The 15,156-nt window shown below is 48.2% G+C and overlaps 1 protein-coding gene across 2 annotated transcripts; it reads right to left on the reverse strand.

Annotated features, from left to right (window-relative positions):
• Nucleotides 1-650: 650 nt before the first annotated feature.
• Nucleotides 651-10,188, reverse strand: ripk1l (receptor (TNFRSF)-interacting serine-threonine kinase 1, like). Of its 2 annotated transcripts, none has more exons than XM_036519109.1 (11): nucleotides 10,127-10,188; nucleotides 8,951-9,223; nucleotides 7,721-7,877; nucleotides 6,747-6,884; nucleotides 6,053-6,284; nucleotides 5,520-5,669; nucleotides 4,975-5,051; nucleotides 4,513-4,588; nucleotides 3,090-3,692; nucleotides 2,195-2,341; nucleotides 651-1,298 (listed from the first exon to the last, which is right to left on the reverse strand). In XM_036519109.1, exons 2-11 carry the CDS (start codon nucleotides 9,106-9,108, stop codon nucleotides 1,000-1,002), a joined length of 2,037 nt encoding a protein of 678 aa, XP_036375002.1. In that variant the 5' UTR covers nucleotides 9,109-9,223; nucleotides 10,127-10,188; the 3' UTR covers nucleotides 651-999. The 2 variants fall into 2 exon arrangements, with proteins under 2 accessions (XP_036375002.1, XP_036375003.1); XM_036519110.1 differs by having other exon boundaries at nucleotides 1,189-1,298; nucleotides 2,200-2,341.
• Nucleotides 10,189-15,156: the final 4,968 nt, after the last annotated feature.

Consider the following 15,156-nt stretch of genomic DNA (forward strand, 5'->3'; position numbering starts at 1 on the left):
TCCTTAACTGTAAATATAAAATTAAACCAAATCAAAGAAGTATAACATTTTTAAAAATTTTACAACTTACTTAACTACTTAAATTTTAGTGACTGTTGAAGTTCTAATGACACATAAGTAAGAAAAATGACACGATTAAATTTGCTCACTTGTTGAGGCTCAGTTAGGTGGTGAGATCATTAGTAAAGAGCAAAGTGACCCATCATTCAGACTGAAGCTTTCCGCCCCGCCACAGATTGCTGTGGAACATTCCACGGCTGTTGGCTGATTGGAACATTCTACGGTCGTTTTATTTGCTCAGCGGCAGCAACAGTCCAGGTGCTACAGCTCACATCCCACACAGGTAAGTTGGGTTTAGACCCTCGCTCCTGGCCACACCCTCAGTCTTCTCCTCAGAGTTCCCACATCACTCACAGGGCATGCACACGGCTGTCACTTAGCAGAAACTTGTGGCTCCACCCAGGCCACGCCTACAGCTGCAGTGTGAGGAAGCTGGTCAATGAACAGGGAAGGAGGAAGTGGGTCCATTGGGAGGCGGGGCTAAAGCAAAGAAGGTCTGCGGAGAGGCGGGTCTACAAGTACATGTGACTGTGGAGGGGCAAGCCTATGAGGAGGCAGATCTATGAGGAGGTGGGGCTATGGGGAAGAGGCGGGGCTACAGGAGGAGGGCCAATGAGGACGTGTAAAGAGGCGTGGCTACAGGAGGAGGGCCAATGAGGACGTGTAAAGAGGCGGGGCTACAGGAGGAGGGCCAATGAGGACGTGTAAAGAGGCAGGGCTACAGGGGGAGGGCCAATGAGGACGTCTAAAGAGGAGGGGCTACAGGGGGAGGGCCAATGAGGACGTGTAAAGAGGAGGGGCTACAGGAGGAGGGCCAATGAGGACGTGTAAAGAGGCGGGGCTACAGGAGGAGGGCCAATGAGGACGTGTAAAGAGGAGGGGCTACAGGAGGAGGGCCAATGAGGACGTGTAAAGAGGAGGGGCTGCAGGGGGAAAGCGCTACGGGGAGGAGCTGGAGGTTTGGCACAGGAACAGCAGCTGGCAGAGCAGGTCCACCTTGACGGAGTCGCTGAGGGATCGGCACAGCTTGCCCACGGTGCAGCCGATGGAGCCCTCCTTCATCCTCCACCTCTCCAGCGTCTGGTACACCTTCTCCTTCAGCCCGTCCCGGGAGAAGTCATGGTCGATGGTCTCCACCTCCGTCTCTGTCAGGCCGAGGCGTCGGGCGCAACGCTTCCACTGCGCCCCGATATTCTCACGCAGGACGTCCAGGTGGTCCTCCCTCACCGGCCGGTCCTCTGCGGGACACACACACACACATGGGCTGCCTGGGGAGCTCACCCGCACCCCTCTCAAACAGGTGTACACACACACACACACACACACACACACATGGGCTGCCTGGGGAGCTCACCCGCACCCCTCTCAAACAGGTGTACACACACACACACACACACACAGGGGCTGCCTGCGCTCCTCTCAAACAGGTGTACACACACACACACACACAGGGGCTGCCTGCGCCCCTCTCAAACAGGTGTACACACACACACACACACACACACACACACAGGGGCTGCCTGCGCTCCTCTCAAACAGGTGTACACACGCAGGAACACAGTGTACTGTATATGTACCTTGTACACTGTACAAGGTATACATACGGTACCAGTCAAAAGTTTGGACACACTTTTCTTTCTTTACTCTAACTGTTTTCCACAAGGATTCTGCTCACTGACATAAAAGATAATGTAATCCTGAACACTACAAAGCACTGTGAGAGAGATACACAAAGCCAAGCTGCGGATTTCACCGCACTAACATGAAGCACTGTGAGAGAGATAAGTTAAGCCAAGGTCAGGACTTCATTTTACTCTCACTGAATCTCTGTGAGAGATACTTAAAGCCCAGCTCAGGGCTGCACCTTACTCTCAGTGAAGCTGTATGAGAGAGCTACATAAAGTCAAGATGAGGGTTCCATCTAACTCACTGTGAAGCTCTGTGAGAGAGATACTTAAAGCCAGGCTCAGGGTTTCACCTCTCTCTCAGTGAAGCTCTGTGAGAGCGATATTTAAAGCCAGGCTCAGGGTTTCACCTCTCTCTCAGTGAAGCTCTGTGAGAGCGATATTTAAAGCCAGGCTCAGGGTTAGCTCTGTTAGTCTGAGGTGTGGTGCTGAGTGTTAGACGGTCTCACCGTACTGCAGAAGGAGCTCTTTGTACAGGCTGTTGTTGCTGACGGCGCTCGGCTGGTAGCTCCCTGAGCTGAAGTCCTGGCTGCGGATACTCAGGTGGTTGTTATGGCCGATCTGGATGCCACTGGCACTGTGTATAAACAGACTTCCTGCGCAGACAGAGACACAGAAACAGGGACGGTTGATTTTAGGGAAGAAGCCCTTCACAGCACCCCATACCACAAGGTGCAGGCTGTGCCGGGGAGCTCGAACCGTGGGCCGACACTCCCCGCTGGGTCAGCAAACCCAGCTCTGAGGGCGGAGGAATTATGGTCTACCGTTTACATAAGCAAGTGGAGAGACCGAGTCCTGTACAGTCATCTTAGTATTCTAAACGCTGAATTCATTTTGAAGGTTGAAAGAAGTACACTTCTGAAAAGGAAAAACACTTGCAATGCGTGTTTGGATTGGATAAGAGTGAAGCCATTATGTTGTCAACAAAAGAATTACCTGGGCCTAAAAAAATCATTACCTGAGCCTAAAAAAATCATTACCTGGGTCATGATGAACTAGTCGCCTGGGTCTTGAAAAAGTAGATTTACTCAATGAATTACAGAAGGGTTACCTTGGTCTTGATAAAGCATACAGCGTGGCATAGTGGTAATGCTTGTAACTCACAGGGCTCACAACCGAAAAATTGCTGGTTTGATTACTCACTGAGGCACTACAGATGCACCCTTGGCTGCGGTACTTAACCCACAACTGCCCCAGTTAATATCCAGCTGTATGAGGGGATAAAACTGTAACCTAGATGAGCCAGTGCTGTATAAGAGTGTCTGTTAGATGACAGTAATGTACTGTAAAGCATGTACGGCTTATGAGTAGGTAACTGCCTAAGGGCTGATGAACTGGTGTTACCTGGGTCCTGAGGCAGCATCTTGGCAGAGTTTTGGCGGATTCCAGCCCCCAGGTCAGGCATGTCTGACGACTCCGGTACCGGGTGCGCCGTCCAGGACGGGACCCGCTGGAACGCCGGGCCCGTATAGGGTGGGTAGGGGCTCATGGGAGAGGCTCCCACGCTGTAGGCGGGGCTTGGGGGCTGGCCCCTGTAATCCGGCCTGGGCGCCGCCTCCGACGGGCTGAACCTCCGCAGGGGGTCATCCGGGGTCGCGGGGACTGCGTCGGCCTTGCTCCAGGACTGGACGGAGGACACCTGGCGCGGGATGGTCCCTGCGGCCCTCTGCGGCCTGTCCGCGTCGTTGGCGGCGGGCCAGGGGCCGGGGGTCCAGGGGATGGCAGCGTGTTGGGGGTGGGGGGGCTGGGCTGAGGGGTCGACGCAGCTGTAGCTGCCGTGCTTGTGGTAGTCGTACTCCTGCGCCAGCTTCAGCTCAAGGTCGCTGAGTGCGGGGGCGGCGTCCGTCTGGAGCGAGGGCTCCGCCTCCTCCACCGGGTGGAAGTGCAGGTCCTCGATGCTCGCCTCAATGGGCACGATGTCGGAGCTGCGCAGGGGGGCCGGGGGATCTTCCAAAGCAGAGACACGAGATACAGCCAATCACAGGACAGGGGGTGCTCCTCAACCTTACAAAGGGCGGGGCTACACTGTCACCAGCAGCTCTCTCATCAGACCTGACTGTACACTTTTCCCGTCTTTTGATTGGTTCAAATAAGTCAGTGATTGACAGCACATGCCAACTGCTCCTGTAACTCTTGTCCTATGGGCAGGAATGTCTTTTGACAATCACAAGTCAGTGATTGACAGTGCTTGACAAATCTACCACCACTGTAAAGAGAGGTGACAGTACAAACACACACACACACACACACACACACACACACACACACACACACGTACACACACACACACACACACACGCACACACACACACGCACACACACACACGTACACACACACAGACACACACAGACACACACACACACACACACACACACACACATACACACATACACACACGTACACACACACAAACACACACACACACACACACGTACACGTACACGTACACGTACACACACACACACACACACACACGCACACACACACACACACACACACACACACTCACACACACACACACACACACACACACACACACACACACACACACACACACACACACGTACACACACAAAGCTCCCTAAGCACATCAGCTGTCCCTGATGTGTTATTCCCAACAGAGGATGCTGCACTATGGCACTGTAGGCAGGTTTGATACCGTGCACTTTGCGATAGCTCTCTGGTTCTTAACATTCAGATCAGTGCACCTCATCTTGCACAGATCCAACCCACTACTGTTAAAGTTTTTAACCCCGCAGTACGTACCAGCTTGTAGGCTGGGCCTGTCGAGTGATAGAGATTTCATAGTTTCCAAAAAGTGGTCCGGACCCTCATACATGGCCTGTTGGTCAACAAACAGTGAGTCAGATCTGAGAGCCTGCAGGTATCAGCAATCAGCACACAGTCAGCACACCGCTCTTTTCCTCTTCATTAAAGACTTGAAGTGTCAGACAGCGTGTGGACACCAAGACATATACACCTACGGTCCGGGTGCTGTTTCTTATTCTTCCTGTGCAATGCCCAAATCACTCCCACACTAATTTGTTATAAGAACTACACAAACAATGAAAAACTCACCACTTAATTAAATGCAAGTAAACAGTTGCTCCCAAAAATAAAAGCACTTTATTTTTCTTTCTTTCTTTCCTTACCTCCAGTCAAGGATATCATTAATTACCAACAGTCTAAACAAAACAGTCTGAATTATGACCGTTCGTTAGTACTTACCATGAGTTTATGGATATCCTCCTCCACATCTTTCTCCAGGCTGTCCTTGTAGAAGGGCTGGAATGACTCATAGCTCTCTGTAGAGGGACAGCATAACTCAATTACGGCAGTCATATGAGCTGCATTCCACCACAGCCTGTGTGAAGGGGGCAGTTTAAGCTAGCAGAGGAAAAGAAACCAGATAAGAAATACATGTACATGTAAAAAATACATGTAAAACAACATGAAAATTACAAATACTGGTAATTAATATTTTTCAATAACATTTTTCTCAATAAACAATAACGTACATGTTTGTGCATGTGTATGTAAAGTTATGTGTATATCCTCCTTTTTATGATAAAATAATGAGCTGGCCTCAGTTGTCCTGCCAATAGCTTTTGCTATTGTCTTAGCGGAAGAAAGAAAACTGTGTAAAGTGCTAACCAAAACGTAGAGCTCCTGACCAATCAGGACACCAGCTTACAACTTTTCAGAGCTCCTGACCAATCAGGACACCAGCTTACAACTTTACAGAGCTCCTGAGTAATCAGGCTCCGGCCAACCTGTGAACGTTGGCCGCAGCTCTGGGTCCTGTTGCCAGCATTTCTTCATGATGGCTATCATCTCCGTGGGCGTGCAGGGGGGTATGGCGCCTTCGTCCGGCCGGTCTCCTTTCCGCACACACTGGCAGATTTGGTCCTCACTCCGGGCGTCTGAAAAGGCAGATCAAAGGCAACTACCATCAAATGCACCACGTCAATGCTGTACAACATGCATGGAGCCTTGCTGGGGAGAGTTATAACCTATGGTTCTAAGTGGCAGGTCACCTTATAACCAGGCCAGGCCTAGGACATATGAATTAAAGGGGGGCCTACACACTCACTCTCACACGAGACTCACCGTCTCTCCGTTGGCTCACTCACTCTCGTATGAGACTCTCTCTCTCTGACAGCTCACTCTCTCTCTGACTCTCCCTCTGACTCTCCCTCTGACTCTCCCTCTGACTCTCCCTCTGACTCTCTCTCTGACTCTCCCTCTGACTCTCCCTCTGACTCTCCCTCTGACTCTCCCTCTGACTCTCCGGCGGCTCACTCACTCTCGTACGGCTCCTTGCGGGTGAGGATGACCCACACGACGATGGCGAAGCTGTAGACGTCGGACTTCTCGGAGGAACGGGTGTGGATGCTCTCCAGGTGCTCGGGGGCCATGTAGCACAGGGTGCCGCCGGTTCGAATGCTGCCACGCCCGCCGCGGCGGCTCAGCCGGCGAGACTCCTCCTTCGTCAGCTTGCTCCAGCTCTGACAGGTGGCCAGGCCCAGGTCTGCAATCTGACACACGGCAAATCCGGGTTTACCCAGCCCCACAGGACGCACGCAGGGCTAACACGCAATACAAACACATGGGCGTGCGTGCACACACAGACACACAGGCACAAAACATGCACAAAACATGCACCCCACACAGGCAAGAGTCGCTCTCACACACATGTGCACACATGCACATGAGCACACACACACACACACACATACACACATACACGCGCATGCAAGCACACATGCACATGCACAAAACCTGCACATGTGTGCACACACATGCACACAAACCCCACATGTGTGTCACTCACACACACACCTCTGACGCAAATTCTAAAAATAATTGTACGTTTGTCTGTCAGGAGGCATCTGGTTCTACCATCGAACTGAAAGTGAGAGTGGTTTTGGGTTTTTAACTGACCAAAACTTTCCAATCTACTCATCAAAAATTACAGCAAGGAGAAGCTCAGACAGTACCTTGATGTGAAAGTCCTTGTCCACCAGAATGTTCTCTGGTTTCAGGTCTTTGTGTATGACGTTATTCTTGGCTAAGTAAACCATTCCTTCCAGGATTTCCAGAATAATTCTCCCCTTGATGGAAACTGGTACATCCACCTGCAAAAAAGAAAAGTATATTAGAAACAGGCTTTTATTACACTGAAAACTACTCCCTTTGACCTCAAATGACTTCACAGGCAGAGATAAGCGCTCGCCTACCCCCAACACAAACAATACTAAAGCATACATATACAGACAAAATAATGTATATAATGCATCTACATAAGATTTCACTTTTCCTTTCACTTTACCAGAAACTAGCCATCTGCATGTAACAGAATACTCACATGCCAGCGGCCATACTGCCCTACAGTTTCCACCTGCCAGATGGCTGACCCAAAGCTGGGCTAATTTCATTAGCACTGAATGGGACACCACTTAGCAAAACTTAGCTGCTGATGAAAGTGGTGTATGTGAACCGATAGGGGGCGCTGTTCCTTCTGCAGCAAGCAGATAATCACTGCTCCACTCCACTGATGGGGACACTATTCTGCAGGAGAGATGGTGAAAGGAGGTCCTGTGATAATTAAATGTGCCGTGGCACGGATCTGAGGAGCGGGGGGGGTTTCCCCTGCAGATTGGGCAATCTGGCCTCATGACCCGGCAGTTCAGTCTGTAAATTCCCTCCCTCTCCACCTCAGGAGGCGTGCGGTGAGTGTTCTGGTGCGGAATGGCAGGCGCGTTCCCCGGCTGCTAACACACTGCGGGTGCGCATGTGGAATGCTCTAAGCACCCAGCTGCTCCGTCTGCCAGGGGACCAGCGGCAGGGTCGGGGGTATCACTCTCCCCACCCTTCCTCTCCCCCGCTGACAAGCCCCCCCCCCCCCCCGACCCCACCCTTCCTCCCCCCGCTGACCCCCCCCCCTCCCCCCCCCCCCCCCCCACACACACACCTCCTCCAGCATGGACAGCAGGTTGCCCTTGGGGATGAGCTCCATGACCAGCGAGTACGCCCCGTCCTCCAGGATCAGGCCCAGCAGTTTGACGACGCGCTCGTGGTTCAGCCGGTGCATCAGGCTCCCCTCTTCCATCAGGGATCGTTTGTTCCCCCTGGAGGGAAGAGGAACCACGGCCTGCCAATCAGAGCCCACAGGCAGAAGCCATGACAGAAATGGTGCAGTTCCTTAAAAAGCCAAGCCTTGTTATGATGTGGTTCACGGACTCCCCCTAGCCCTGATCCCAGACACAATCTCACCACAATCTGCGCTGTCTATGACCTTCTGGGTGAATAAAATTAAGCTTCTGCATTAGCTTTTTCACAACATACATCAGTCTAATACTGACACCCAAAGAATTTAAACTAACGTGTATGTGCCAAGAATTATGACAACACCTGCTTAGTTATTTTTGACAGCAATTTAAGGAGAGAGTACACCATTTCCTGTGTGGAGGCTTTCTCTTTTGTCAGGAAAAGCCGACAGACTTCTCCTGGTGCTAACAAGGGTGATGTATTCATCAGTTCCCTGCGGTGTTTGTGAAAGATCGCCTAATATATGGCGGGAGATAAACAGACATAAATTAAGAGAAGAACAGATGCTTGTGGACAACTGTGGAAGTTACCCCGGCACCTCTGACATCCCTGTTTCTGCCTTTGTGTTGCTGGAAAGAGGAAGCATTGAAAAACCATTGTTTAACAGTCTGAGAGTGTTATGACCCCGTCTAGAGTGGGGTGAACATAAAAACGATGTCCTCGGATGCTCCTCCGACCAATACTGTACGTCCCCCGTGTGTGTTTCATTATGACATGCGACTTCGTCAGATGGATAAATGGGACAATAATAAAATTAACAGAGTTACATTCTTCTCAAATGTGCTGCAGAGGGGGCAGTTCTATCCAACTCCAAAGGGGCTGGGCCTGTATTTCCATCATAACTGAAAGGCTGCCTTCTACCTATAACTTTAACCATCAATTAAATTCAGACTAAATTGGACTGTCTTAGGAATAACAGTAAAGGCCATGGATTTTGCTGCTCAAGAGAACGCCATATAACAGTGTGACTGAACAGTTTCACCCCCTTAGAAACAGGTGATCAATGTCGTCATAATCACAATGCAGGTTCGAAAGCGCAGAGGCGAAGCTCGCCAGCAGTGACCCTGCTCTCGGACGGATCGGGGTGACTCACTCGTTCCGCGGGGGGCCGGTGTACACAGTCTTCAGCACCACCTGGCCGTACGTCTTGTGGTAGCACAGGTACACCTGACCACAGCCCCCATAGTCCAGCGGCTCCTTCTTGATGAGGTCGGCGGAGCTCATGAAGATAGATTCCGGCGACCCCGCCATGGCTGTCCGCACGGTCCCTCGCTCGGAACTTGCGGAAAAGCAAAACTCACCGACGTCAATCTCTCCGGTTTCAGCCGCGGGTCCGATCCCGTGATATCCGCTCCTCTGCGCGCTTCTACAAGCGGGGAAACACGAGGCGTCATCCATGGCGAGGAATGCGCAAGGGCCATGTGCCGTGTCTGGAGCTGGGAAACCTTTTAGCATGGGAAACTTTTTGACACTAACCACATTCCGGTTTCAAAATATGGAAGCGCTGGACAAGCGCTAGTTTCACCGTTGAGCAACGAACTGGTGCATTCTGCGAAACTGGGCAGTGTGACGTAAAGCTCATCTGGCATCTCGTAAGATGTGATGTGCTCTTACAATATGAAAGCACAAAAGGTAACCAGAAAAACTTTGTTCAGTCCACAGCAAAACTGTACCCTACCATACTGTCAGAGTGTTCAGAGATAACACGCCAAAGGACCAAGACAGATTTAACTGCAAAATCCACACTGCCAAATAACTACAGCTTGTAATACTCAGTAAACCACACACACACACAAGAAATGGCTTTGTCAAAACATGATTAGACCATAATATTTTACGAAGACCAACAGGTTTTTTTCCGTTTTGTTTTTATTTCCCTTTTCGACAAACAGATTGATAATGCAAGATTTATTATCGAGGTTCACAGGCTAGATCTCGTACCTCTTGGTGAAAGTCTACACAATCATAAATCAGACAGTTCATGCCACGCCTCCCCACAGCAGCTAACTGTTTAAAGGCGTCGTATTTTGAGATACAAGTATACAAAAAGTAGCTATCAAGCGTAGTTTAGTATCACAAAACAAATGCTACACAGTGTAGCCACTTGCGTCCTGTTTAAAACGATTAGCGCGGCGCGCCGATATGTTTGAATGTCAGTTTCGCGCGTCGTAACTTATTTAAACTACATAAAAAGTTCTTCTCATCCGATGATGTCAACATAAGTGAAGCAAAGCAAAAGAAAAGAAAATGTTAAATACTGTTACGTTACCTTTTTACATCACACCGTCCTTAGAGACCTGGACACTTCCTGTAAGTAAACTGTAATTGAAATTGAAAGTAGGGCTACGCGGAAACTCCAGACAGGCGTTCCGAAGCGCAGGCAAGCGCAGTCGAAAGCAGAGACATGGATTGATTCGCCCAGAAAGGGGTAATGCAGTTTTAGCAACAATAACAACAACAGTTACAACAACAACAACAACAATAATAATAATAATAATAATAATAATAATGAAGATAAAGAAGAATAAGTCTTAAATATATTTATATATATATTGACTATATTTAAATGTAGTCATTACAAATATTTAAGAATAATCTAACTTAACATTAATTGTATTGACACAGTGATTTCTGACACTTTTTTCTGTTGCAATGATGTAACTTCATGGTGCAGCATGTGTTGGTTCGACGCAGGCCGCCGTGCGGAATTTTGCGCTGTTTCGCCGCCTCGCCGCCGCTGAAACTCCGCGGCAGAGATCTCTGCGCCACATCCTCTGCGCCCACGAACGAGGGCCGGAAGCGGCAGGAAGCTGTCAGATCCGACGCGGGGCTGTTTACTGCGGTCAGCGGCCTCGTAACGCAGAGAATAAACAAACACGAGCCCATATTCGGCGAAACTTTCTATTGCAAATGATACTCAAAACGTGAAACGGCTAACCGTGTGCATGCACATGTGAATATTAATCACAGGTTAACTGGGGCAAAGAACGAGGTTGCGAACCTTTACGTTTAGGCCTAAATGACTAAAGAGGGAGGACCACCATTTAATCTCTCTGGTTAATGTTTATTACAGAATATTTACATATGCAGTATGTGTCCCTCCGTATAAGTGTGTGTGTGTGCGCGAGTGTGTGTTTTTCAGTCCTTATGTAAATGTGCAATGCCAAATATGAAGGATATTCTTCAATGTTACAAAATATATTTTGCACTTCTATAGTAGGGTTACATTTATTACATACTGTATTTGTATCTTTCATACAAATAATGTAGTGGTAGAATATATATGCAAAAAAATGACATTTTGAAACCATCAGTTTACAATTTGATATTACTCTTATGTAAGGGTGTGTGTGTGTGTTTCTTGAGGTCAACTAAGAGTTAAAAGGCAGTGTGTAAAAGGATTCAAAGGAGATGAATGAGACAGAGCAATTGTACTTATAAAAACTGTCGCCATCTGCTGGTCGCATGCATTATTTAGAATCGGTAACATGAATTCACATTTTCTTTGGATCTGAATAAATGTTGTACTGGGTACACATGCTCCCAGGATCTGAACCTGCAATGTTCTGATTAGCGTTCGAGGTTAATAATCATTACACCTCATTACCACTCATCTCCCCAATCCAGTATGCGCAGGAGGGTGCTGGTGGAAGGGGGGGTGGGGGGGGGGCTCGTCCTGGTCAGGACCACGTCGTTCTCCCCTTTTGTTTTGGAACAGGCAGCGGGGGAAATCCCCGCCCCCTTGCCCGTGGACACCCTTTTCACTCAAAAACTTTGCTCATTTTCCTCGCTGTGGTGGATGTTCTTCCACACCCTCTGCCACACGCAGCGCGTCTTTTCACAGCCCTTTCCAAAATACGCGGCCGTCGCGGCCGCCGGACACCCGCCCCGCCTCGCCTCGCCCCGCCCACCCCCGCCCTCACTCCCGCTGCTTCCTGCCCGCCGCCCACCAGCGCGGCGCTCCGGGTTCGAATTCCCCCGCCTCCCGCTGGCCCTGTGATTCAGCGCACAGACGCTGACACGGTAGAGAGCATCGTGGGGGGTTTTCCTGCCAGCTCCGCCTGACCTGGTTACAGTGCCGCGGTGCCGAGTGCGTCAGCTCAAACCGCACTCTCTCCCTCTCGCTGCTCGCGCGTTTCTGAGAGGCAACGCCGTGCTTTATGTGAAACTGGGAGGAAGCAGGCGGCATTGAGGTACCAGGAAATCTGCAGGGCCGCTCTAAGCCGTGGAGTTTGCCTGCACTGTTCAGACGCCCGGAGGACTGGTCCCGTGGGTTTGTTCCACGCTTACAGTGTACACTCACTGCAGAGAGCGCCCGCGTGGTTCCCACCTGCCCTGCCAAACCACCATTACATTATTTCATTACACTATACATAAAAAAGTTGTCTGTGATTGCGTTGACAGGAACAATTACACCACATTATTGGCATTTATAGATGCTCTTTTCCAGAACGACTTACATCGATTACAGTTTTTTTTACAATGTTATCCATTTATACCTCTGGATATTTACTGAGGGAATTCTGGGTTAAGTACCTTGGCCAAGGGTACAACAGCAGTGCCCCAGTGAGGAACTGAACCAGCAAACTTTTGGTTACAAAAGGTTCTGTTCAGGGACGTTTCTAGCTATTGAGAAGATCCGGGGCTAAGTCAGGTTTGCCTGGGGCAGGGAGATCTGCATCGGTAGGCTGGGGAGGTTATATCGACCTTTATCATAAATAAATCACACCTTCGGATGCTGCAAATCAAGTTCAAGGGTTTTGTTGTATTTCTGCAGGCATACATGACCCTCAGACCCATTCCAGCAATGCCAGATATCAACTGCCTTTCACACCACCCCTGCATTCCAGTGATTAGCATTACTATTTATATTAGCAGTAGCGGTAGTAGCAGTAGTAGTATTTTCTGAATGGATACTATGTACAATTGTCCCTGTGGAAGCCATCGTGAAAATGAATTGTCTCAGCAATTATCAGAGAGCATATTTCTCCCTTTTGTCACCTTCCTTTGTATAATCCCTCAGGGATTGATTTTAGGACCACTTTTGTGTTCTAATTTGCTGTTACCTCAATAAAGTTAATATTATTAAAAGCGTTTGAAAGAGAAAGTGAATATGCATACTGTTAACCACTTTTTTGTGGGTATTAATATTAAAATGAAATCAACACAAAAATAGAAGGGGAAAAGTGATTGTGCAGCTGCTTTTAACAGCAGTGGTAGGATCATCCTTTTCTGAAGGCAGAACATAACTTTGACTGGTCATTTTTCACTTTATAATTGTCCCCACAATAATGCAATAAAATAAAAAAGCATAGACATTTATTTTCTGTTTATTTATGGAAGGCCCGTGCGAGTGAAAACATCTCAATTTGCCGTTCTGCAACATCGTAAAACAGGCACACCCGCCTTTCCTCGGCCTGCCGTGATCGCACTCATCTTCCTATGGGAAAGTGACAAAAGAGAGACTAACAGCACACTGACGTACAACTGACCCCAGACTGACCCGAAAGCTCTTTTTAGGAACCCGCGGCACATCTGATGACTTACAGTATTTTTCCTTTTATCGTGTTTTGTTATTGTTATTATTATTATTGACTCTTGATTATTATTAATTATTATTATTATCTTCCTGCCCCCCTCTTACTCATCTTTGATTCCAGAGTGATTAAAATCAGAGAAAGCTGTGGAACAGCAATGAAATCAGAATATTACCACTTCCCTAAACAAACAGCATTGCGATTAGCCAATTATTGCAATGTACCAGTATCAGAATGAATGTCTCAACTGTTGATCTATTTCAGTGGTATCACAATATGAAATGGGTCATTATGCCTCATTAGCTAACTACTAATTGATGCCGCTGCAATGCATGGTGGGTAATTATTAATGGGTGGCAGAAAAGCACAGCAGAAGTGTGAATTTGTCAATAACATTTGTTTATTTCCTGCTCATCTTGTTTTATATTTAATAGATGAATAAAGCAGTGCTGACTTGTCTATTTTTTTGTTTGACAGCAAAAGAGGATCAAAACAAGCTCTACTGATTTCCTGGCACTATGACTAAAGCAGATTACGAGTGAAAAATGTGAGATCACTCATTGATAAAAATGTCATTCTCTCTCCGACAAGGTTGGGAAAGCACCGTGTTGGAACTTTTTTTTTTTCTTTTTTTCAAACAATCTGTGACATGTGACCATCATGTGAGAAAAAAACGAGTCTGAATGCTGCAAAACATTCATCTGGTTTCTGGAAACGCCCCCTCCGTTTACCTCTGATCTACCATACTCTAAGCCACAAGCTGAAAGAGACAGATCAGACACAAAGTAATACAGCTAAAAATAGAACACCCTGAAATTGGAAACCTAAGAAATATAGAGCTACTGGAAGTGACATACTGCACATAAACAAACACGGCAGATATTCTCATCCTGGTCGACTTTCATATCTTCAAAAAAAATATCTTGAAAGTTTTTATATTAATACAGCTAGAAGGGGCAAACTGGGTCAGGCGTTTTTGTCAAAGGTACAACAGCACTGCCCCACCTGAGAACTGAACTGACAACTTTTGGGAGGCAAACACTGCTTTTTTTCCCCTTTATTAGGTTAGAGATATTAGATTATGTTTAATAGATTTATTGCAATGAGTGAGGAAGTTCTGTCTTTAGCTCATCTATTCAAGCCCAATTCGCTTATTGAATGGGCAAAAGGAGTAGAGACTAACTCTAAGCACACATGACCATTTAGGTCCTTATTGCTTGATTGATATATTTTGAATAATGCAAATGCACTTAGTTATTAGGTATCTGCTGAAACTGAAATTCTACCAAAATAAAAAATTGAAATTTGCAGGGAGGTATAAAAACATAGCTTACGCCAGCCTCCTTGCTTTTGACCAGAGTGAAATCGTTTTCACAGAACAGTCACGCCTCACTACGTGGAACGGCGGGGCCGCCGTGATGCAGCTGAAAACAGGATGTTTGTTCAGAGAAGCCTGGATGCAGAGAGGCAGGCCCTTTACGGGTAGCACCGGGGGGAGACTCTCCGGGTTTTTGGCCTGCAGCAGAGTCACACTGTGATCGGAGGCTATCAGACGCAGAGTCAGTGAGAGAGACAGGGCGTCTTCGTAGAAACGCCCAGCCGCAGCGTAGCGGCAAGTGTGCTTATTCAGCAGCCAGGAACCCCGGGAGGGCAGAGGTGCATGAGAAAGCCATCACGTTTATGCCTCTGACTCAGAGGCGCTTGTTTATCAGAGAGGGCATCACAGAGATCTCTCTGCACATCACTGCGCCGCTGCACAGGA

This window comes from Megalops cyprinoides, chromosome 24 (assembly GCF_013368585.1).
Source record: "Megalops cyprinoides isolate fMegCyp1 chromosome 24, fMegCyp1.pri, whole genome shotgun sequence".
Classification (NCBI taxonomy): Eukaryota; Metazoa; Chordata; class Actinopteri; order Elopiformes; family Megalopidae; genus Megalops; species Megalops cyprinoides.